This window comes from Osmerus eperlanus, chromosome 15 (genome assembly GCF_963692335.1).
Source record: "Osmerus eperlanus chromosome 15, fOsmEpe2.1, whole genome shotgun sequence".
NCBI classification, from domain to species: domain Eukaryota; kingdom Metazoa; phylum Chordata; class Actinopteri; order Osmeriformes; family Osmeridae; genus Osmerus; species Osmerus eperlanus.
The window spans coordinates 3,182,346-3,207,839 of NC_085032.1; the positions used below are offsets into that span (position 1 = coordinate 3,182,346).

A 25,494-nucleotide genomic window follows, 5' to 3' on the forward strand; every position below is an offset into this window, starting at 1 on the left:
AGTGTAAGTAGTATTATTTTAGGCATACCAAACAATCTACGTGTAAAATTTCATGAACATATATGGACGTTTACATGTCTAAATAATATAGGAAAGTTACTTTGGCCGAAAGACCACTCGGCGACACTCGGGCGACGCTTGGGCGACGATCTTTACTCTGACAAGTGTGTCTGTGTTGTCATCGTACTGCTACTATGGGTTAGCATATGAGTGTATTTCAATGCTAGCTTAACACTACTTTGTCTTGCCAATGAAAATACACGATCATGTGTGACGTGATCTGTAGTCGAGGGGAGGAAGGGATGGGGGCTAGCAAACTTTGAGAAGAGTTCAACAAAACATCCAGCAGGTGGTGGTATACAGTCAAATTGAGATTTTATTGCATAGTTTGGAGATGTTGAAGCATGATATCTTATTGTGGAGGACATAACTACGTCCCCGGATATGTTGACAGCATTGATGGTCAGTTTGGTGACCCTGGATCAAGTTAATATCCCCAGAAAAACAGCAGCGGCCAGTGTTTAGAAGTGCGGTCGGGTTTGGACAAGGGTAGCGCACGGCTAATTTACCGGCGCCAGCGTCTTTTGACCAGCTCTAGTAAAGGCTAAGCTAACTCTAAATTTTTAAACAATATTTAGCTCGAAAGGTAAGAAGTTAAAGCTTAACGTGAAATCAGTAAATCAGCTGAAAACGTGATACGATTATTTTTATCAATATTTGAAGTGGCATTTTATCAGAATGTTAGCTAAAAACCGGTCGGGATTGGACACAGTGACGCTAACTAGTAAAGTAATGCAGTTACTTCTGAAATAAGTAACTAGTAACCAACACTGATAATAGCCTAGCCTACATCCTCCGCAAATTATAAACTCTTAAAAGCTCCCTGTATGCATTGCCACCACCAGTGTTTCGTTACATTTACTGTAAAGTCAATTGCAACAAGAATATTTTGAAAGGCCGCAATATATCAGACAAACACATAAATCCGAATCCAATCCAAGCTCAAAAAGGCTACGCTTTTGAGCCCACAAACTCCACTAGGATTGTTTGTTTAATGATCGCATAAAGTAGCCCACGTTACCTTATTTTCTAACTTGTGACCACTTATAGCTATTCCGATTGGAAACTGAACCTAGTCAACCTCCAGCTAGCCTACCTTTTTCTTCCAATATAGGATAAGTGTTGACATTAGCAGCGACCACATAATCCAAATATGGAACTTAAGAAACTTTTGAATGCACGCAAAGGTGTCTAACATGTATGTACCTAACTATAAAACTTTATTGGCATGTTCCGTGATGTAATTAACCTGTAATTAACCCACCTGTGTCACTGATGCATTCGCCTCAGGCTCCTCCATGTTCAATGACTCCAGAGAACTTGGCGCCCCATTATTGGATGGTCGGTGATCAGCATTCTGATTGGCTACTCAACAAGCAACGTGCTATAGGACACCTTTTTATGGCGTGAAATTAGTGCCAGGAGAGCGAGCTCTGTAAAAACGATTTGTAACTTGCAAAAAAGATTTGTGTCTCTGTAGAAAATGATTCGTGTATTTGCAAAAAAAAGTTTTGCGTCTCCGTAGAAGAAGGCAAGATTTGTGTACTTGCAAAAAAGATTTGTAACTTTCAAAAAAGATTTGTGTACTTGTAAAAAAAAAGTTTTGTGTCTCCGTAGAAGAAAAAGATGTGTACTTGTAAAAAAAAGTTGTGTCTCCGTAGAAGAAAAAGATTTGTGTACTTGTAAAAAAAGGTTTTGTGTCTCCGTAGAAGAAAAAGATTTGTGTACTTGTAAAAAAAAGTTTTGTGTCTCCGTAGAAGAAGGCGGGAACAATGCTCCCAAAACCATCTAAGCCAATCAAATATAGCCATTTCTGTGTCTAGTATCATTGGACATTTTCGTCTGTCTATCACACAAAGAACGTCAGCGAATAAGAACAAAACTAGAATGCTGATGATTTCAATGGCGAGTCATTTGGTAAGTAGTTCAAAATATCCATGGGCATGTATCTTTAATGCAACATTTAAAGATTATTCGGTTAGCACACTCTTAACAGTATAAATTAATGGATAAGAGTTGTAGTAAGTAATCATACTTTTTTTTACAAGTACTTCGTTCAGTGTCCCTACCAAAGCTGAGACCAAACCTGCGCCCTTGGTGACAAGGTAAATTCGGTTCTGCAATCAATGACCCCTTTAAAGATCCTGTAAAGTGGAATTAAAAACGAGTTTCAAGTTCACCACACCACAGAATAATGTGTTATTAACTACCCATCCAAATTCGAAAGAAAAAAAACACCGACAAGTATGTTCAATTAGGCTTTGAAATCGTAAGAAAATAAGCAGTCTTCTTTGTTCGAGACTGGGGGGGGGGGCGTGTCGCCTGAAGGAGCTGAAGCTCGGCCCCCTCGCTGGATGGCGCCGCCTCTCTCAAGTAAGCTACCTACGACCCAGATAATGGACGCTACGTCAAGCCGAACAAAACAGTATAGAATTAGAATGTATTTGTTCAATGAGTGAAACATACAGATGCATATAAATGAAATATTCCCCTGAGCTGTAACACAGGAGTAAACATTTACAGCAGACAGCAGACAGTGAGCTCTCCAACTACTTCTAGCACATTAGCTACCATTTCACCAAAATACCATCATTCTACACCGAGTAGCCTAATATCAAGTTAGCGGTTTGCACTAATTGGGTGTGCTCACGCCTTCGGCGAGCACAACCATTGTTCTCTCACATATATATTTATTATTATTATTTATTTTCCCACCCCTAAGGATCAGTCAATATTTGGACTACATAGACAACGTAGGTGTCAAAAGTTTCGTCTTGCTAGCGATTGAGTTGCTTGTATTTTTATTTACGTTCCGTTGCACAGTTTAGGTGGTTACAACGTTTTTGTGGCAAAAAGTGTCTTCTGTCAACAAAGGGTACTCAGTGCTAGCCTACGTCACTACGTCAGCACACGTAAGCAACGACGCATGGATACAACGTGATAGAGACGTTCTAGCACGCAAATTGGAGCTTAGATTATGAGTGAAAAATACCACCCCCAAAAATTCCCAACCATTGGACTTTGTTGAGAAAGCGAACTGCCATCTCGGATTTTTGATTTAGGTTGAGAAAGTCTTTGTAATTTGAGCGAGTGCGGGTCGCCCGTGAGACCGCCTAGTCTTTTAGGCGGCAGCCATGCTAGAAAGTGTCATAGTAGTATTTTCGTAATTTTATAGTTAAATTTTACACGAAAAAAAGAGGGAAATGTTATGACAATATGACTATTGTGAAGACAGCCAGGTGGTGAGATTTTAATGTAGGTTGCTGTAAAAACTTTGATTTGTTTGCTACGTGAGAGCCCCGTCGGCCTCCATGGACGATTGCGGCAGCTGTTGTCGATATGCGTCTGATGAGTATTTTCTTAATTTCGTACCAGGGTCAATTCTACATCTAAAGGGAGAGCAGTGTTTTAAAGATATGGCGATTGCGAAGACAGCCAGCGGGTCAGCATAGTTTTGAGATTTGTGTAAAACTTGGAATTTGAGTGAGACCCCGTCTTGTTTTGACGTTAGCCTCAGAGTCAGACTCTGCTCGCCCACTGGCAGTGTGTAGTAGGCTACTGTCTTCAATGTCCCAGCTATGGCTAAACTTTATTATGTCAAAAGAAACGTTCTCATTTCCGGCACTTTCAAACAATCAGTGAAGTGTGGCTAGCAACAGCAGCTAGCTTGCCTCTAGCAAACTTCTTTTGAATTAGCCATGTCCCCCTAAATTAATGTCAAAATTATTTACGTTTTGGGGGGCATATTTTCAGTTAGCAGACGGTACTGTTTGAATCGCAATTCCATCTGAAATACTGCCAGTGACAACGTTGTCAGTAGCTTGTTTCAAAGGGGGTTCGCTTGTTTCAAAGGGTGTTCTTAATGAATTATGCAATATGAGTAGGCTAAATGCTTGAAAATATCACTAGAAGGGAAAACGGACCCACCTGCAACCGACGCAAGCAAGCACACCCTACAATTTCCCCAGAAATTGTACCCTCTCTAGTTTTTATTATTTTCCCACCCCTAAGGATCTGTCAATATTTGGACTACATGGACAATGTTGATGTCAAAAGTTTTGTCTTGCTAGCGATTGAGTTGCTTGTATTTTTATTTACGTTCCGTTGCATGGTTTAAGTTGAAATGACGTTTTGTAGCAAAAAGTGCTTTTTGTCAACAAAGGGTACTCAGTGCTAGCCTACGTCATAACGTCAGCACACGTTAGTAACGACGCATGGATACAACGTGCATAGATATGCTGTTGCACAGAGTATCGTATCGTGTCGCAGTCAAACAATCCCCTTAAGTTTGGCTAGCAACAGCAGCTAGGCTAGCTTGCTCGTAGCACAATTTACTGAGGTCAGCTTCTCCACCGTGCAGGGCTCTAGTCTAAGATCAAATGGTCGTATTTGGCATTGTTACTGACAATGATCGCTTCCAGCAAACTTCTTTGGAATTAGCCATTTCCGCCTAAATAAATGTCAAGCTTATTTACGTTTTTTGGGAGCATATTTTCAGTTAGCAGATGGTACTGTTTCAATCGCGATTCCATCTAGCTAGCTAATAGTAATACTGCCGGTGAGAACGTTGTTGCTTAGAAAAGCTTGTTTCAAGGCGGTTCAGCTTGTTTCAAAGGTGGTTCTTAATGAAGGAATGCAATATGAGTGGGGTAAATGCTTGAAAATATCACTACTGTAGAAGGGAAAAACTTAAGGTTACGTTTAGTCATATAGGTTAAGTTCATTCTACATTTACAGTACATTTAGTCATTTTAACAGACGCCCGTATCCAGAGCGACTTACAGTAAGTACAGGGACATGCTACACTTCACTTTTTGTATTTTGAATTGTACATGAGCAGCAACAAATGTAGGCTATGCTTTTAAATCTATGCGATCTTCATAAATAATAAGTAGGCATTTTTATATAAAATATACAAAAATATCAGTTGTAAAAATAGCAGTTAATAAACGGACCCATCTGCAAGCAAGCACACCCTACAATTTCCCCAGAAATTGTACCCTCTCTAGTTATAGTAGAGATACCTCTGGAAAAGTTATCTAGTATAATTATAACAAGCACACAGAACTGAGTGATGAACTGCTGGCGGTGGTGGATGGTCCAGGTGCGACCGGAGGATGAACGGCCGGGGGGGCGATGCTCGATACGGCTCCGCGCTGCAAGAGAAGCCGTGTGTTGGTGAACCCCGTCTGTCTCTGGTCCATGTTAAAACTGTCCGCCGTGAAATGGTCAGTGGCGCAGAGGCGGCTGTTGGAGTTTATCCGAAGCTTTCCATGAGCGTGGCTCTTCACAAAATCTATCAACCTATTTTTCCTTTCATTATCAACAGGGAACTTAAATGGCGTTGCAGCGCAGCTGGAGTTCTTGCATCCAGGGAAGATGCAGTTGCGGGTGGTGGGAGACATCCTGAAGCTAGCTAGCTAGCTGATGTAAGCTACAATAACAGTACAGCAGGAGGAGCCATTCAGTGATCTGACGTAGATGGGGCATTTTTTGGCTCCGCCCATAAAAAAAAAGAGAAACTGTTCTTTGGTCTAACTCCACATTTCAGTGCGACAAAGTTTTTGCGCTTTGCACATGCTTTCAGGAACTCATTTCACACGTATATAATGTAAGAAGCAAAACATGGAATTTACTTTACAAGATCTTTAAACAATCAGAGGACTAAGAACACCAACCAAACAACTTACTTTTATCACGAACGCACCATTTCATTAAATTAAAGATTGCGAGCATAAAAAGAACTTAGTGGGTTATTAGCCTACTGCAGAAGACCAACCGTCATTTCTAATAACTCTAGCTGATAAAAGTCTGTTGACAAGCGTCGTCAGTCTCCTATTGGCTGATCCCACCACCAGCCTTTCTTAATGGTAATTATGACATTTGTGCTTTCGGTTTGTGATAAGCACATAAAAATTATACTTTTTAAATTTGAGTAATAATAAAGAAGCTGTCCTACATTTATTAGTCTCACTGTGTTGTGTTTGGAAAACTGCCACATCACCAACATAAAAATAAATAAAAAATACAGTATATATATTCATAAATGTACAGGTACCGGTATCGGCAAGTACTAGAAAAAAAAAATATCGGTACTCATACTCGGTCCTTAAAAAATTGTATCTGTGCATCCCTAAAAGGTTAATAGCCCAATTCCCTAACCGCTCAGCCATATATGGCTATCTTGACAGAGTGAGAGTGAGCGCGAGTGAGAGAGGGCGCGTTAGGGCGTCAGTGGGCGTGAGCGAGAGAGGGTGCGAGATGGGGCGTGAGGGGGCGAGAGGGGTTAAGAGGAGGCGAGCGGGCGGGCAAGAGGGGGCGAGCGGGCGGGCAAGAAGGGGTGAGCGGGAGAGAGGGTCGGTCGGTTGATTGAGAATGGTGAACTACTGTGTTTGTGCTGGGTATAAAAACTCCACCCAAACAGGACACAGACACTGGGTACAATTTGTCCGTGTTAGCACAAGCACCTGCCAAACACAGCGACACAGACACGCGGCGGCTACGTTTGCAACAACATTTTCACCGGAGGAAGAGGTAAACACTAGGCTACCATCAAAACGTGGGATATCCAATTGGAAATGTGTTTACAACATCGGGGGAAAGATTTAATTAGGGATTATCTTGGGGGGGGGAGATTTCACAGGTGGGACTGGCAAATTAGCCCATAGTTGGCATGATGCCTAGTATTTCTAGATCTAGATAAATTTACCTGTACTAATCTTAACAAATTAGCAATTTCGCCAAGCAAATACCAAGAAATAGGTTGCTGCAGTTTGTCTTTCAACTACAGTTGCAAAATCGGCGATGGGACTGAGCTTGAATAGCTTCGGTGACTTTTTGTAGTACAAAATTACTGTCAATCAAAAGGAGATGCAGTCTTTCGACTGACCCTCCAATCATCACGCGGAAGCTCACCGTCCAGGCCAGCCCACTCCTCCATTCACCCCCAGAGACGCTGAGCGTCCGAGGCGGGACATAATCTCAGTATTCATCCAATGACCGTATAGTTTCGAAGCACTGAAAAAAACTGTTAAAAGCAGCCCCATTGAAGTCCATGGAAGCTGAGCTTCAACAGGGAAATGCACTGTGACGCTACGGGAATGTATGAGAAGGAAATCAGTCGGTCGACCTGTTAATATATGTAGCTGATTCTGAAAGAACTCGTCTTCGATATGAACGTGTTCTAACGCATTTAAAATGTTAACACAATAGTCAATATTTGACCATTAACTTTTTTTAAAGGGGTGATTGATTACAAAACTGATTTTACCTTGTCATAGTTGAATAACAACAGTTCGGTGGGTAAAATGAACATACAGTGAACCTCAAAGTCCATTGACACCTCTTTCCTATGCAAATCTCCAAATGAAAAAATTTGGCTGTAAAACGCTAGCTTTTCAACAAAGGACCGCCTTTTTTGGCTCTGGTCTGTATCTTTGTCACGCCCCAAAATGTACATCCAGACCAGCCCACTCACTGATGGGCCATTCTACCAGAAACGTATATCTCCTGTCCGGGATTGTTTCAACACATAACATGAGAACAATCCAATAATGTCTAAAACTGATTAGATGACCACTTTATTTGAGTTCTTCTGTATTTGAATATACCAGTTATTAGGTTCTCAGATGTATTTTTTTTTTAGCTTTCATATCCTGGAAAATGATTTGTCCTACGTCAAAATTGATCACCGTCTCGCTTAGTTCAGTCAAAATAAAAGTTTTTTTTTTTTTTAAACACATAGCTTAATACAAACTTCAATATGTTCTCATTCAGATAAGTACATTAAAAACATAAAAGTATGCATAATGTTTTACAATAAATAGTATTTTATAACTGTCCAAGTTTTCGTCCTGCCCTGTCACAGCTATATGAAACACAGCATAAATAATATGCAGTATGCCTTTAAGAAAACTATTTACAGGGAGTGACATCATCTGATCATGGTGAAGGTGTCATTGATCAAGGGTAAGTCCTTTCATTGAATTCTCTGACTACTTTTACTTTTTTCTGTTGCTCAATTTAAAGGGGACAAGCTTAAGGGTCCGGCCCTGTCATAGTAATTTCTCTGAGAAAGAATGGTATTGATAAATAGTAAAAAAAAACACTTTTCAGAAGGTTATTAAAATTCCTGTGAACAAGCAAAACTGTTTTGATGCTAGCATATTAGCAGACAGAAAAAATGGCAGCTAAAATGGCTGACAGTCAGGCCCTGTCACGTCAGGCCCTGTCACAGCCCTGTCGACATGGCCTTAAAATGGATGCAATTATTCCTTGTTTCAGGCCTGCATTGCATGATTTTACATTTTGACTGTATATAAAGCCATGATGAGATGGCACAATAGGCAATTCTAACAGTTCAATGTGTCCTCCATATGAATCCATGTTCAGATCCAAGAATAAAACAAATTTTTCCCCAAGATTTTTGAGACTGAAAATATACGTTTCTGGTAGAATGGCCCTGGTGTTCTTGCCCAGTCCGAGGTAGAGTAGATCTCCGATGCTAGTTTAGCTGCGCGCTGCTCTGTGTAGGCTACTTCTAAGCAATTACAAAGAATAACGTTTTGAAGTATAACAAGGATATTGAAAATGGACCACGGTCGTAAATGCTGTGTTCCAGGCTGTACAGGGAAGGCTAACACTCATAGTCTTCCCAAGGAGCCAAACATTCGACAGGCATGGCTGCTGTTTGTCTATGAGAAGATCCCGGCGAAGTTCGACACTCAATTATTCATTTGCTCTGAACATTTCACCCAAGACAGTTTTGACAACCTTGGACAATTTCAAGCAGGATTTGCTATGAAGCTGAACCTGAAAAGATGTGCTGTTCCGACCGTACGCTCATCGCAACCGCAAGCTGTAAGTAGGCTACAGTATGATTTTGTCGGTAACGTCTCCTGTATCTAGCATAGGTAGAATACTAAATACGTTTCTAAACACATCAACATACTTTACTTAGCAAATTACTCTAGTTAGACTAGCTGTAGTCGGCATTAGAAGGGAAGCTTCCGAAAAAATAGCCAGAAAACAAATAGCAGTCTGGCCTATTGCTAACGCCTGTCTAGATTATCTATTTGAAAGAACTAGAGAAAGGTGCTAGATACAGGATACGTTAGCATTGCTAATAACTGTTACCGACAAAATCATACTACAGCTTGCGGTTGTGATGAACGTAAGGTCGGAACGCACCTCTTTTCGGCCACAGCTTCATAGCAAATCCTGCTTTAGCTACATTGTCCCAGGTTTTCAAAACCGTCCTTGGTGAAATGATTCGCGCAAATGTGTCGAGGGTCGAACTGCACAGGGATCTTCTACGCTACGGTATAGACAAACATCAGCCATGCCCGTCTAGTCAATGTTAGCTAGACTCTAGCTCATCTGCTTTTTATTAACGCTGATTTGCAAGGAATGCAAGAACAGCTAGATAGCGAAAAAACCTAGACTGTAGGCATGTAAACTTGTTTAGCTTGCTAACGCAAGAGCATAGGTAGAATCTGTGATGATTTAGCCTAGTTTATTGGCAATGGGGCTAACGTTGTTTCATGTTCCTGACTGTTTCATGCAAATAAATAACCTGTGTTGTTATGTAAATCTACAATTCACGATGCATGTTTGTCCAGATCTTTGTCAGGTTAGTTTTCAGCAAGATGTCTAGAGCTAGCTAACTGAAGCTGAGTTGAATCACGATATACAGTAGTTTGGTTGCTATAAGCTGTAACGTTCTACCCACCTAAGTCAATCCAGTTTGCTTCGACAACAGAAGTGGAAACAACTAACGTTGGCCGGGTTTCCCAGATTCGTTAAGAAGCTCTTAACGCTAAGAGCTTCTTAAGAGCGTTCTAAGAACGCTCTAGAACGCTCTTAGAACGCTCCTAAGAAGCTCTTAGCGTTAAGAGCTTAACGAATCTGGGAAACCCGGCCGTTATCATTTCAAATGATATCTAGTCAATCTGTTGAAAAGAGTGTTGTGTAGACACAATAGATTTATTTGCGCGTTTTTATTTCAAGTCTCCACCTTCGGTGTTTCAGTGAGTGCTGTTGGCCGTGTTGTGTTTTTGCTCCCCAGCTTCACTCGTTGAAAACCAACCAATCAGCGCGCAGCTCATCTAAATATTAATGAGCATACCATAAAAGGAGAAAAGCTAGTGTTTTTTCCCGGGAACATTTCAGAGGATCTATCAGGGGGCATAGAACAGCACCTGGGCCATTTTCAACCCAACCAATGTTACATACCCTATTCGGAGACCTTAAGGAACAGTGTGAAATACCCCAAAAACCCAGTCAATCACCCCTTTAAATTTTAGGGGACGCTGAGCTTCCCTTGCAGTCTTAACCCTCGTGCTGCCTTCGGGTCACATGACCCAAAGGTTCATAATGAACCATCGTTGTGTTTACCCAATACAAAAACAAATTAAAATAATTTTATTTTAACCTTTGCAATGTGGGGGGTCTGAGACAGCCTAGCTGTTAAAAGAAAATGCTTCACTTTGTCTTTGTATGCAGTAAATCTGTCGCAATACGACGGTGGGTCACAATGACTGATGGGTCAGAATGACCCGAAGATAACACAAGGGTTAAAGAAATCACCACTGATTGTAATAACGCTACATTGTAACACGCACCCCTAGCCAGCCACGATGTCAAATAAATTGGAACATGCAGTCTAGCGTGCACACACAAAGCCCAGCGAACACATATACAAACAACTCGATTGAACAATTTAATTATCAGGCTGTGGCCGCCTACTGAAAAGAACATAGGCTAGATAATCAGTGTGGGACTAGTTTAAGTCCACGTCTACTTTTTTGAAGGCAAAGTAACGAATCAAATCGTTGAAGTCAATTTGGCGAAGCAAGTCAAACTCGTTTGACATCACCTTCATGCGAAGCCACTGTTGTTTTGCATGCTTTGATATCGGCAACGACACGTGACGTTAGGAGAACGTGGACTTCACTACGGGTGGGTAAATGCATCAAAAATATGTATTATTAATTTATTTTTTTAATCTCCCGTGCCGGGGCCCCCTAGCGGCCGGGGCCCGGCGCAGCAGCCCCTCTTGCCGATTGCACAAACGCGGCCCTGTCCATCTCTAGCAGGCAGACTGAGGTCTGAATGCATTGAGCTGATCCTGACCAAAAGCAGCATCTTGGCACCAGGAAGAACAGTGTGCGAATTACGGGGGCGTTTGGGGGGTCTGACCCCCCCGATTAAGGCTCGGACCCCCCCAAAAGAGGTAAAAACCACAGGTCGGGGGGGTCGATACATTTCGTTCTTACCTCTAATCGTAAATATTACAATATATTTACCATATTCATTCAGTAACGGGTTGGCGATACACAGAAATGTTGACTTTATGGCAGGGAATATCACACACAGTATTACACTGACTGCCATTTAGTCAAAATTCACTCAATAAACACAGCGCGAGTGACAAGTGCCCAATAACACTCAAGAAACAGCGCGAGTGACGAGGCAGTGTACACTGCTGGTTCAATCACCTCAGTGTAGCTACGTAGCGTTACGTTCCGCGGCGTGAGAAAGTTCAAGAAAGGCAAGTTATCTAATACCCCCCAAAAATCTGTCACGAATGTATTTGTAATGGCAATTAGCTGTATAATATTCACAAGAATGTTAATGATAGAAACATGTTAACCACCCACCAACTTAAAAGGTAGCTATCGCTAGCTCTGTATCAAGCAAGATAGCTTAATTTATCTGTCTCATTGGTTGTCAGAATCTGGAGAGATTTCCAACTACCGTATTTTGTGATGAACAGTCAGATATGTGCCTCTGGTAGTTTTGTAAAGATCAACTTTTTTATTTCAGAAAGAAATGACTACAATAGTGTTTGTAGTTTTAGTAGTGCGTGTGTGTGTGCGCCATTGCCGTTTGGTTGGGGCGGCGGCAGGGGTGAACGTCGTTCCGGAGGCGGGGTGGGCACCGAGTTGACCCCCTCCGATTGTCATTGTATAATTCGCACACTGAGGGAGAAGACACGTGATTGAAAAAACAAATCCAAAAAACTATCTAGAGCCTGCTTTATACCCAGGAGCCCCACCGAGAGCAGAAATAGCTCCCGGGTCGCTGCAGCCCTGGGGCCGGGCATTGGACCGTCTGGGCTGGATAACTGACAGAAACCTTATCCAATGGTGCCACGGAGGACGTGAGGGGGCCGGGACAGAAATAGAGCGCTGCGTTCGGTTGTACTAACATCGTTTTCTCAAATCGGCGGTTTCCAAGCGCAGCGCTAAACTGGATTATATAATTTACTCTCTTTTTAGACTGTACCAAAATAACGGGTTTTAAATTTAGAGACAGGAGCTTTGAGTCGAAAACCAGGTAACAACGTTAAGAGGGGAACATTTTGTTTGTAATGGGACGGACCATAGAGAACAACTGTCCTCGTTTTGTTTTGATCTCAGTGATGATGACAGTCCAAACTGTCGTGATGGAGCTGTTGTCATCCATTGATAACTTTGTCCTGACTCTTTGAATCCTGATAAATGTGCGTGTTTAGTTCCAAATTACTAAGTATTTTGGCTATTTTATTATAGTGCAAATTCTAAAAGCAACTGAGACTTCTCGTTTGTCTCCCTTATTTGCGTAGTTCCATCACTAGCTACTAGTTCCTCGTTAAAAAAAATTCTCACCATATTACGTTTTGATAATAGTAGATAGGGATTCTTTATCTTCAAGGCATACTGTCTTGTGTGTTGGTGTTATTTTGGAGACCAACATGAACATTCCTTTCATTGCCTACTGTATTGGAGGTGTCCATGTCTGTAATGGAGCCCCGGCGGCGGTAGGCTATATCCAATATATTAGATTTCAGACCCTCGACTGGCAGGAATGTTAATGATGCTGTCCGCGAGACTACAGATGGCTGGCCTCGTAGTCGGGGGCGCGTGCCACTGTCACCAACGTTGGCGCGCGAACTTTGCTGTCCTGTACAGTTTGGATTAGCGCACGGCAGAGGCATAGATCTCAGTAGAAGTTTCTACATCTGATTTACTGCTGGTTTTATCTCCCTCTCTCTCCTCTACCACTTCCTCTCTCCCACCACTTTTGTTTCTATTATATACCTTTCTGTCCTCCCCCTCTCCCTCTCCTCTCTACCTCTCCCTTCTTCTTCTTCTCTTCACTCCATCATTCCTTCTGCTGGAAATATCTCTCCTGAATGGTGTGACCTGTTGTGATGACCTGTCATGGTGAGTACCTCCAGCAGCCTGTCCTTACAACAGAGCTGTTTGGTTTGACCTATTTCCGTGTTGTTTAATCTGGTATCTCAGTGCTCCCTGCCACACACACACACAAATCAGTTGTGGATTACCCATCGGGCGATTACAATTGTGGAGACCATTGACATGATTTTGTCCCATACATGGCAGCGAGATGTTATTGTTTAGTTTGGTAACTTCCTGTGTGTACCAGTGTTCTTGTAGGCTTCCCCCTATTTGAGGAGGAAGATTAGGTACTGTTTTCCTCAGGAAACCACCCCCCCCCCCACACACACACACACAACTCCTCTGGACAGAAGTAGGTGACAGGGTTCGTTTGATTCTGCTCACTGAGCAGTTGGCCAGGAATGGGGTTTATGCAGCTGCACAGATTAGCTGTAATCCAGGACCAGAGATGATTGCTGCATTCAATGTTCCCTCTAAACTGCGTGCCTGCGCGGCCGCGCAGACCAGTTGAAGGACCCGGGCACTAGATTTTTCAAACCGTGCACAAAATAAAATCAATATTTTTTAAATTATTATTTTAGAAAAACTATAAATGTTAAAGCTTTTAACAAAACGACGAACCTGGCGCTCAGCTCAAGCTTTGACTAGCAACAAAAATCAGGAAGTTTAGAACTACCTTTACAGGCGCACAAAAAAAGGGCAGTTTTACATTTAAACATGCATGGCTTGATGAAATCCTTCAAACGGACACAAGCGATGGTCCAGGTGGCTGGTGAAGCTTTCTGATATATTTAGCTACGAAGAAGCTAGCGGGGTTCTCTGCAAACTTTGCTCAGAGTAGGCCTATGGGTCTGCGCTCAGACAGATTTCTATTTGCTCAGTGCAGAATTTTTTTTGAGGGAACATTGGCTACATGGTAGGATTATGGTGCTGCAGTCACACTGTTATCTGTCTTCAGGGCTGGACTGGGACAAAAAATAGGCTCTGGCATTTTTGGCCCAGGTGGCCTGCACCCACTGTGATTGGTCAGACACATTCCCTGCAGACAGTCCTCTTAAAATATGCGTGCATTCTATGATATGAGTTGCCTAGTGTTCTGTGTTCATGTGATAGTTTTGGACCCTTCAAGAGGGGTCTCAAGACTTATCTGTTGATCTTACGCTTAGAGTTATGATTTGTATATTTATGGTATTTTATAGTATTTTTGTATTATTATTGATATTTGATATTGTATTGCCATTATTGTTATTATTAATTTTTCTTAATATTGGCTTAGCAACTATAAAAATAGTTTACTGTTAATTTTAACTATTGTAAGATTCATATTTTGTCGCTTTGGACAAAAGTGTCTGCTAAATACAATAACCACAACCCTTCCCAAAAGCTACAATAAAGCTGAGAGTAGTATATGCCCTGGAAAACGGCATCAATACAAGAGAAGCAGTGTACTCACTCACTTTTTATTGACAATTTGGAGGCCATATAGTACACAATGTCCATACTGTGCAAGTAACAGTGGAAAGCTGCATGGCCCTCTGAACAGCACTGGATTATTACCATACAGATACATTTTGATACCATTTTACCTATGCTTGGTGGCCGCAGTGGTTAAAATAGGGTAACCTAGTAGTACTGTGTCCTCCAATTTAGATAGATAGATCATTTATTTTGCGTGGTATATTCCCATAATCTTCCCCTTCAGTACTTCATTCAGTATTATTCATGTTATTGGATTTTTGCAGTTACGACATAAGGCGCACATAACACACACACAGCCTCCCTCCCTTCCTGAGAGTCCCCTGTTAATTTGTCTACTCCTTACCACGTTGTCAACTACTCTTTCTTCCATCTTTTCCTCACTCACTCCCATGGCCCTGTCATGGTCACTCTCCTCCTCCTTGGGTTCTTCCCTGACCCTGTCAGTATGTTTCTGCCTCTCTGAGCCAGCCACCTCTCCTCCTTCCTCTACAGGTAATGCTGATGTTGAAGCAGCTAAAGCCCCCCCCAAACATGTTCGAAATGTTTGCACATTTTGTGGCATTGGCCTGCATTTTACCTTTTTCTCCCTTAACTTTTCTGCGCCTTCCTTGCGCTTGGTGGTCGTTTCTCCATTTTAGCGATGCTAAACTTTAACGATACTAAACCAGCATTAGCCAACAGCTCGTGTCTCAGGGCCTGCGGGAGGAGATATTATGAATCAGGGGAAGGGGGTTCCTGGATTTTATTGGGTCAGGCCAGTGCCAATAAAGAAAATTAACCAATGGGCTGCTGTCAGTTCTCTATGGGCCGCCCGACCACCCAAAAATTAAACAATGGGCCGGGCCGCTGTCAGTTCTTTATGGGCCGGACCTAATTATATTGGCGATTTGGCCCAAAAGTGTCGGCCCACCGGGCAAATGCCCGGTATGCCAGATGGCCAGTCCAGTCCAACCCTGTCTGTCTTCTGTCTGTCTGACTATCTCTCTTCCCCGAAACTCTCACCGCTAGGTCTTCACACTCCATCTCTCCTGCAGCGCAGACCCTCTCTCTGTCTCTCCCATCCGCGTTGCTAGACAAAAAGCACTACTGGGACACATTCATTTAATGTACAGTTCAGGAACGTACATTTGATATAATCTTTGGAAGTTCCATCAATAGTTAATGCGAGCGCAAGGCACATCTTTTTGCCATAGCTTAAGCGCAAATACTGTTTTTTTTTGTTTCATGTAGGCCAGGCTAATATATAATACGCTGGACTCATGCTGTTATTATGTTTGAATCAAAATATGATGATGGGTAGGCCTAATATTTTGAAACTTTCTTTTGTTTCGTAATGTTTTCTTAGTTAGCCTACCTCAATTCTGACTTGCGTGCCAACACCTGGATTTATGTGTGCGCACTGCAGTGGCTATCTCTCTAATAATGTCAGGAATCTGTGTGTGTGTGTGTACAAATTAGAGTGGGTTTAGTTTCCCACGATCAGTGTTGGGAAGGATAGGCCTACTTTCAAAACGTATTTCGTTACAGAATACATGCCCAAAAATTTATTTTTTAATGTAGCCTACACCGTTAATACTTGGATTACTTCCACATTGAATTGCATTTTATAAGTGCAGGAATGTATTGCTGTGTGGGTCGTGTATTGCATGCCGCACTATCTGATCAAAATGACAGTTCTCTCTGTCAGAGCTCGCGCAAGAAGGTGGAACGTAAAGGCCGATTTATAGCCTACTTCTCCGTTTTTACAGAGACGGAGACAGGGAACGTCTCCGATGTGGAATTCCCTCTCCGAGCCCCTCGGAGAGCTCTACGTGCACCTCCTTTTCCTATCCGTCCGTCCGTCATTTTACAGATACCCCTTGGCTTTGATTGGTCCGTATTAAGAACCGCTTGCGTCAGGGGCGGGGGAGGGGTTGCCGTGACCATAGATATATATAAAGGGTAGATGTCTCGTCCGCGTTGCCGGACAACGAAGTCGAACGTCCGCACATGGCGGCCATCTTGCTACAGTCAACTCGCTCACCCATAACGTTGTGTTGATGCTACATGTACTTTTTAAATGACCATAACTTGCTCAATTTTCAACCGATTTTTAAACGGTTTGGTTTGTTATCAACGTCAGAGATGTCGTTATGCCACTGCATACTTATGAATAATTATGTTTTTTATTTTTTTTATAGAATAGAAGTATGAATATATAAGTAAGAAATGCAGCCTGAAGGTTGGCTGCAGTCTGGCTTGCGCTACACGTTTGCGCCAGACTGTAAAAGACTGGACGGTAGCTCTGAAAAGTGAAGCAAAAAAATCTCAATCGCCCCCTAATGGCTGGCTGCAGTACAGGTCATAAGTCCAGCCCTTCCATGTTAGCGGATGGGACACGAGACAAACAAAAAAATAAAAGTGCACGTCAAAAATGTTTTTCCTAAAGATGGTTTCTGTCACGTAAGGTAGCTCTTATCCTGCTGATGTCTGTTCAAGTAGTCATTTTTCTCATCAGTTTGTTTTCAATTAGTTTTTGACGGTCTGGCGAGTGTATGGGTGGGACCTCGATACAGCAGCTCCAACACTCGATCACTACTGCGCAGACTCTAGCTCCTGTACGTTTGTGTTTTGTATTGTATTGTATTCATACGTTAAGACACACCAGGCCCAGATGTACACTCAGACCTCCTCACCTCCAGCAACAAAAAAACAAGGGAATGCCGAGGATGGCAGACTAAGGGACACAGGCATGTTTTCCGGAAAACTATGGTCTGCATCCAATAAGAGCTCATATACATGACACCTTCATAAAATCCACCAATCGTATTCCCCGATATTCAAGGCGAGTAAAGTAGGAAGTAAACATTCACGTGCATTTTGGTGAGCCGGTATATTGTCAGTGGTCGACTGGGCTTCAACAGTGATGGGCAAGCTACTTGATATGTGTAGTGAGCTAAGCTACTAGCTACTCTACAATAAATTCAGCTTCACTACACAGAAGCTACCACTCATAAAAATGTAGCAAGCTAAGTTACAAAAATCAGTCAAAAGTAGCTTGATACATTAGTAGCTACTTTCAGTTAAACAAACTGCATGACAAGTCAATGCAATTTTAGTGATCAACACAACTGTCAGTCAGATAAACGCTAAAATATGTTTAGATTTATTTATTGGCCAGCAATCGCCTAATATACAAAAACGAAATGCATGAGTTTACAAATGTCTCCGACCTCTGTTTAGGAAAACAATCGTTACTACCACTACCATCATACAGCCTTATTATCCATCATTAAGTCACATAGATTGAATAACAGTCTTCTAAATAAGAGTTGGTGTGAGGTGAGTGTGTGTATGCGTGTGTGGGGGGTGGAAGCCTGGGCCCTCAACTTTTTCACAACAGGTGTTTGTTTACACGACACGAGAAGCTTCTCAAAATTAGCATCAGAAAGGCGGTTTCTCTTTGGACGGAAAATGTCGCTTCCTACACTAAAGAGTCTTTCAGAGGCAGCACTTGATGGAACTCCTGTGTTGTATTTGAGGAAGATCTTCTTCATCAATGGCAGGTTTTGGAATGCACTGACAAGTTTGGTTTCAGATGACTGCAAGAAGATCTCCACCTCATTCTGAACTGTTGTCGATTTCAGAGATGGGAAGTACCCTGTTACTTCATCACCATTATCACTTGGGTCTTCATGCTCTGTCTCCATGTGATCTGAAGACTGAGTTTGTAACCGGTTCACTTCCGCTTTTAGGTTTGACACCACATGCGTTTTCTTTTCAGAAGGGATGTAGGTCAGCCTGAACATTGGATGAGCTGCAGAGGCTATGAGCAACCTGTGATCTTGAAAAATATATTCAAACCTCTTTTTAACCCCATCAATGATGGCATTTACCAGTGGGTTACAGTGATGTAGGTGGATCCCATGCTTCATCTGCTCCATCTTTTCAAGGAGAACTGAGATTGTTGGCACCAACACTCCTGTGTAGGCCATTTTGTCAGACTGTAGGACATCAAGGGCCTTGGCTAGGGGCATCATCACCTGATATAGACACAAAAAAATAAGTGTAAAAGTTCATATTAATATTATTTTTATTAACCTGGAAGACTACTACTGTTGTTGCATTTATGTTGATATGGATATGTGGCACATACGTAGTGAATATCAAAATATATTTACCTGGACATACTCCTGTATGAAGGTTAGTTCTGCGGCTTTGAAGCGAGTCACCTGCAGCTTCTCGCAGATTTTGTGGAGTTCTTGTTCTTGTGTCAGTATACAGGTATTCAAGCGCTCCATGGCATGGTAAGTGGAGTTCCACCGGGTTGACACGGGCACTATCAGTTGGCGACCTAACTTTTCTTTAATGGTATCTGAAGCTTGAGTACTCCTATGTTGCTTGTTCCATAATGCCTGGCATTTGGCAAGTGTCGATCTTGATATTTTCTTAAAGGGCTCTGACTGGCTTAAGGCACTTTCAATGTCTCTTGTAGCAACCAGATTAAGGGTGTGGCAGGCGCATTTCTGGTGAGGTGGGAGACTATAATTTTCCTCTGAGTCTGCTTCATTCAGGATATGTGTGACATTGATGAAGACAGGTTGTTCCTCGTCTTCGTCGTCTTCATCCTCTTCTCCACTGCCTTCGATGGTTCTTTGAACCTCTGCGAACATACTGAATGCCTTCACAAAATTAGAACCATTATCCGTGGTTGTAACGGTCACCTTTTCTTTTATGGTGAAACCTCGGTGGATATCGTCAAGCATCTCTGCTAAAACATCATACGTGTGCCGCCCTGCAAGCCTACGACAGGCTAATGCTCCAGAGCAAATGCCTAAGCTTTCCTTGTCTATCCAGTGGATGGTCACGCCAAGGAAGCTTCTGTTGTTTGATGACCATGCATCTGTTGTTGTGCATACATGGTTCTGTTTGGACAATATTTTGACCAGTGTGCTCTTCACCAATGAATATTGATCACCTAACAGTCTCCCCAACGTGCGTCTTGATACTAACTGCCTGGAGGGTAGAATTTCACAGAATAATTCTATATATTCTGGCCTCTCCACAGTCCACAGTGGGCGCAATCCCTGAATCACGAAATTAAGAACTAATTTATTGAAATGCTCTTGACTTAGAGAGCGGGGACCACCCCTGAAAAACTGAGATACACTGCCTTGTTGTAGCGCGCGGTGTTCGTCATCCTTAGGCGCACTCCTCTTTTTGGCTTGTTCACGCTCCCTCTCCAAGCAAAGTTATTTGGTTGGACTCTCTAGAGAAGAAATAATTTATTCAATATTTGTTTTATGTATGTGGCTGTGATTAAACATTATTTCTAGTCGGCAACCGCTTAAGGCTCATTCTATACAATAAGCTAGACGCTGCTAACAGTGTTAGCCTAGGCACGGTTAGCCTAACAGTGGACCGAGAGCTTATTGTTCCCTCTGCTGGTTAGCATGAGTTATCAAACAGTTTTAACTTAATCAATTATTCCATTCTCCCACCTCTTTCCTACTTATTCGTTTCGTTAGCTGATTTAAACCTAATTTCATTCATTGATGCAAAATGGAAAAACGGTAGAAATGCAATTCAATCACCTGAACGTGTGTTCGTATGTTTGTGTTGGATGTCGTTGAAGTTGACAGGAACTTTTTATTTGGATTACAAAGAAGGCATCTGAAAACATATTTCTTTTCACTCGTCTTGACTAAAGTGACGTACTTTTGAAGGTATGGCCACTGTGTCACTGTCACTTGTTCAGACTCTTCTACGGCTCTTGGGCTCTCTGCCATCCTGTCTTTTCTGTTCTGATATTTTGCCCGCGAATACAAAGTTTTAATATTTTGCTGTTATCTAGTCAGACTGGCCGCGCAGGCGCTGTGTGAATGGAGATGAGAAGATGACAGCCGTTGCTCTACTCAGCTCTCGTGAGATCCGTTGTAACTTGAACTGCAGAACGGGATATGTGAGATGCTTTTTCAGTGCTTTGTCAACACCAACTTTAAGTATGAACATCAGAAATCACTGGGCTTCAAAAAAAAAAAGTAAAACAAATGGCTAATTCAGGTATTCTCTAAAGAAACATTGCAACATTCCACTTAAACGAGCATATGTGTTATATTATTGCGCTGCTATTAGTCATCAGAGCAAGTTAACAGCAGTGGCGGCTGGGAAGCCCCCGCAGCCCCCGCAAGGCGGGGGGGCCCCCACGCCCTAAGGGCCCTGCCCTGCATATCAAAAAACAGACTAGGCCTATAGAAAAAAATATATATAAAAAAAAAACAAGGAAAACACTTTGAGGGCGCTCATTGAGAGCCCCAAGTTTCAACTGCCAGGTAAAGGAATTCCGTAATGTAGGCAACGTAACAGATCTAAATAGGCTAAATGGTCTCAAAATCCCTGAATCTGGCAACAATGGCTTTTTTTCGCGCACATTTCAGAAATGCTAATCATTAGGCTACGTTCTGCTAGATGACGGTAGAGACATGAGTAAAAGAAAATATGCACGCGGTGCTCAAAAGCTCAGCAATAATCTGTTGTCTGAACAAGCTCGAGCAAAACACCCGAAGATTACACTTACTTATTTACCAGGGGCCTGTTCCAAAAAGGCCGCTCAAATAAGTTGGACTTAAAGTCCCAAACCAGACTTGAATTAGCTTAACAAGTCAAGCGGGGCTAAAGCGGTTCCATAAAGGCCAATTTCAGCTCACGCAGTCCTACTAATTCAAGTCAGATTTAAGTAGTCAAGCTAATTGCGCGTGCACCCTATTCTTAAGCAGCCAGAGAGGTAAAACATGGATCATACAATCCACCACGGCAAAAGCAATGCACACGGCCACGTGACTTCTTCCAGAAAGAACGTTCCCTTTAAGCCTTGTACTATGACAGCTCCCTCCACCACCGTTTCATCAAAATGAAACGATCGTTTCATTTTTGACGACACGCCATGATTGACGTGAACGATAGGCTACGTAGGTCGAGGTCCTTTTTTAGACCTTTAGTTACTTCGTTGATTAAAAAACAGACACCCTCTAAACACATGTAAATGTACTTTTTTGACATTGTTTTAAATAAATAGCCTACTATTAATCAATACATTACCCAGTAGCCTAACTTTTTAACATGGTTGTGTCGGGAAAATGGAGGATATAGATGTAGCCTATGGATTTAGGTTTGTTTTGCAATTGTATACTACTGTTAACAACTATACAGCTATGCTAATTATACTCAGATAATTTAGATTGAGATAGGCCTATGCCTGATGCCTAAACATTTGAAATCACAAACTAGGCAAGCCATAGGCTACGTTTAACGTGGCGTGTATCAAATCATTGTTCATCATCGTTTAATGCATTAGGCTGAATGTTGTAGCCTATGTAGGCTATTTAAGTTGATTTTCTATCAATGTTGAACATATTGAACTGATGAGAATAAGAAAATGAGAATATCCGTGGTAAATCATCGTTTTCCCGTTGGGTCAGTGTTACAGGAAGGTCTGGTTAAGCACCAAGTCACGCTAAGCCTGACAGTTAGCCTGCCCCGGATCAGACTAGTTTTGCAGCCTAAGTTGCCATAGTAACCGAGTTCGAACTACGTTGAGCTAGCTTTATGGAACCGAATGAAATAGAAATGGGTCAGACTAACTGACATAAGTCCAGGGCCGGATTAACCATTAGGGCAACTGGGCACTTGCCCAGGGGCACATGACATCTAAGGGGCCCTGGACAATGTCAACTAAAATGTTACATCACGTTATGAACGCAGTACTAACTTCCCTTAATGTGAGTACTTTATTACAACTCGTTCGATCAAAATGTTATGTTAAATCACGTCAAAAACAGTGTTTGTGTAGTCTAGTAGCCAGTGCCGCCGCTCCCATAACGCTCACTACGCGCTGTGCGTAGGGCACCAACTCCTGAGGGGGCACCAAAAAATAGCCAACTGAAAAATCATCATAGTTATAATACTTATACCGATATTATTTTAGTATAGAAATATTAGACACGTATATTACAAAACGGGCAGAACAAGAGATGTAGCCTATTTAAATGCTCACAAAAAGTTATGATGGTGCCCCCCCCCCCAAAACAAAACAAATAGGCTACACACTCAACTTCCCAAGCTCGCTGTGGGTGCTCTTCCCTCAGTGGGCTGACGAACTTTGACAGTAGGCTAGGTCAACTTTTCTAAGATGGGCTTAAAATGATAACAGGAGTCAGGGGAAGGAAAAAAGAAAGAAAGAGACTGCGAGATGGTGCCCGTGCATCACTTTCAGGTAAGTCCATGTTTAATCATTGTTAAATACGGGAAATTTGTAAGCCTTGTTGCCCAGGGCACAGAACATTGTTAATCCGGCCCTGCATAAGTCTGGCTTATTCGGTAAACTCGCTTTATGGAACAGGCCTCAGCCAGAAAGGAATATTATCAACATCTCCAGACGAAACACTACCGCAGCCGCAGGTAGCTAGCAGCAGCACGTCTTCACCAGCAACAAACAATAAATATAGGCTACTTGCTTAGCCTACTTATTGGCAAGAATAAATGTTTTCCTTTCCTCCATTGATTGTGTGTTATTTCGGCGATGCTATCCTTGGTGCTGAACTATCAGAAGGCTAGTGCTGTCTTTGGTTTTGAACAATGACAAATGTGTGGCGGCCTGCGGAAACCCTTCACATTGTGAACATTTGGGTCTTTCTGGGTATTATACATATTTGGAAACTACAAACTATCCTGAATACAAATCTGTTTTAATCACTCAGATATCTTTATCACAACTGAAGTTACATAATTTTAAAGTTGACCTGTGTCAATAAAGTGATAAGCGAGAAAATTGCATTCCACTCCGTTTCATTCTCTGTGGCGAATATGGAAAGGAAATCCTTTTGTTCGTAATCACGTTGTGAATGTAAATGTCAGTTTAAGTATAGGCTACGTTAATAACTTCTCAGCAAGTTATTTTTAAGTTTAACAGCCTGACTTCATTGATCAGTTGTTTGGGGCTGCTGCAGCACTCAAACGAGCAAGCAAACTGAGCATTTGATTTGAAATGGCTTGGAAATCTTGCTAGCTGACATGTCCAAAAACGTTGAAATTAACAGTTTTTCAGAAGCTATACTTTTTTTTACATTACAATGAAGTTTAGGGTGTTAACTATAGAAAACATCAAAAATCTAAATGTTGACAGAAAACAATTTTCGATCTTTTATGGCTTATAGCCAACAATGAGCGGCCGCGACATCCGACGGGTTTCCGCAGGACGCCACACAAATAGGCTGCTATTGTGCTTTTGTTATTTATTTATTTCTCTCACATTGGTGAATATAGGCTATATTTAAAGGTAGACAGCAATGTATAAGATAGGATGGAGATACATTTTGAGTGGATTTAGGGGAGGGGCCTCGAGGTCCGACTTTGCGGGGGGGCCTCTGAAAAGTCCCGGCCGCCACTGAAAGCAAGAGGTGAGGAAGAAGGAGTAGGACAAGCCAGAGCTGAGGAGAAGGTCTCAGGAGATCAAGAATCCACAGAACAATGCTTCACAATTCCTTTTATACCCAAGAACAACTACAATCACAGCACAATCTTGACCCTTACTTATCAACATGACTAGCAATGCTACAGTAAGTTACACAATGATGTGTGAGAGACATCAAGTTGAGACTCCATCCAGTAACTCCATATTTTACCATATGAGAGGTAGGCAGGTTGATAGCCTTACAAGATCAGCCTTTCTTCTGCCCAAAATACACCATCTCTTGGTCAAAATTGAAATTCAGAAAATTCAACAATTAATATTCATATAGGCTATTGTTCCTACTATTAACATCACCTGTGACCATGCATCCTCCTGTGGTGTTCCAGTAAATCTTTTTCAAGATTAGCTTTTATTCTTCTACCCTAAATAGGCCTACACATCTCTTGGTCAGTTTTTGACACTTTTTTTCATGAGATGCAGTTTGTACAACTCATTTACTTGTAACTGGGAATACATGAGATTACATTACATTTCACAATTCCACATGTACAATTCACCTGCCATTAAAGGAACATCTCACTGTATACAGCATCCATGCCCTGTTGTCAGAATGTGCAAATTGTTTTTATATCCATTATTCTCATAATGTCAGTGTAACTGACAATTCCACACAAGCCTGTAAATAAAAGTACATGGAGAGAGAACTACCAGTAGCTACCATACATAATTCTCTGCATCCATTTCTGCGGCAGCAGTCATTAATGTCTCTTCGTCATCTTAATCATCATGGATGATTCCTTTGATGAAACGCATTCTGTTGAGGAAAACTGCTACTACAAGTTGAAATGGGCACCAATTGATATTTAGACTTTGTATCATGTCGAATATGATTAAAACCATGGTGACGTCGAGGCTACAATCACAAGCGTATAGCCTATAAGCAAAATATGCATTACCTGTTCGTAGTATGTTTTTATATGTAATATAACATTGAACATGCTATTTTATTAAGTCCACCCCTTTTTCTCCTCTAATATTAAATATCCTGTAAAGTGGAATTAAAAACGAGTTTCAAGTTCACCACACCACAGAATAATGTGTTATTAACTACCCATCCAAATTCGAATGAAAAAAAACCCCGACAAGTATGTTCAATTAGGCTTTGAAATTGTAAGAAAATCAGCAGTCTTCTCTGTTCGGGACTGGGGGGGCGTGTCGCCTGAAGGAGCTGAAGCTCGGCCCCCTCGCTGGAAGGCGCCGCCTCTCTCAAGTAAGCTACCTACGACCCAGCCTAGCCTAATATCAAGTTAGCGGTTTGCACTA

The 25,494-nt window shown here is 41.9% G+C and overlaps 1 protein-coding gene across 8 annotated transcripts in view; it reads left to right on the forward strand.

The window, feature by feature from the left end:
• Positions 1–12,276: 12,276 nt before the first annotated feature.
• epb41l3a (erythrocyte membrane protein band 4.1-like 3a) overlaps positions 12,277–25,494 on the forward strand; it is a 66,594-nt gene continuing 53,376 nt past the window's right edge. For 2 of the 8 annotated variants that reach the window (XM_062480226.1, XM_062480232.1), the window contains exon 1: positions 13,017–13,268. In XM_062480226.1, coding sequence (XP_062336210.1) covers positions 13,256–13,268 — 13 coding nt within the window. In that variant the 5' untranslated portion in view covers positions 13,017–13,255. Of the gene's footprint in view, positions 12,400–13,003; positions 13,269–25,494 lie in introns of those variants that run through there. The other 6 variants (XM_062480236.1, XM_062480233.1, XM_062480235.1 and 3 more) reach the window with 6 other exon arrangements.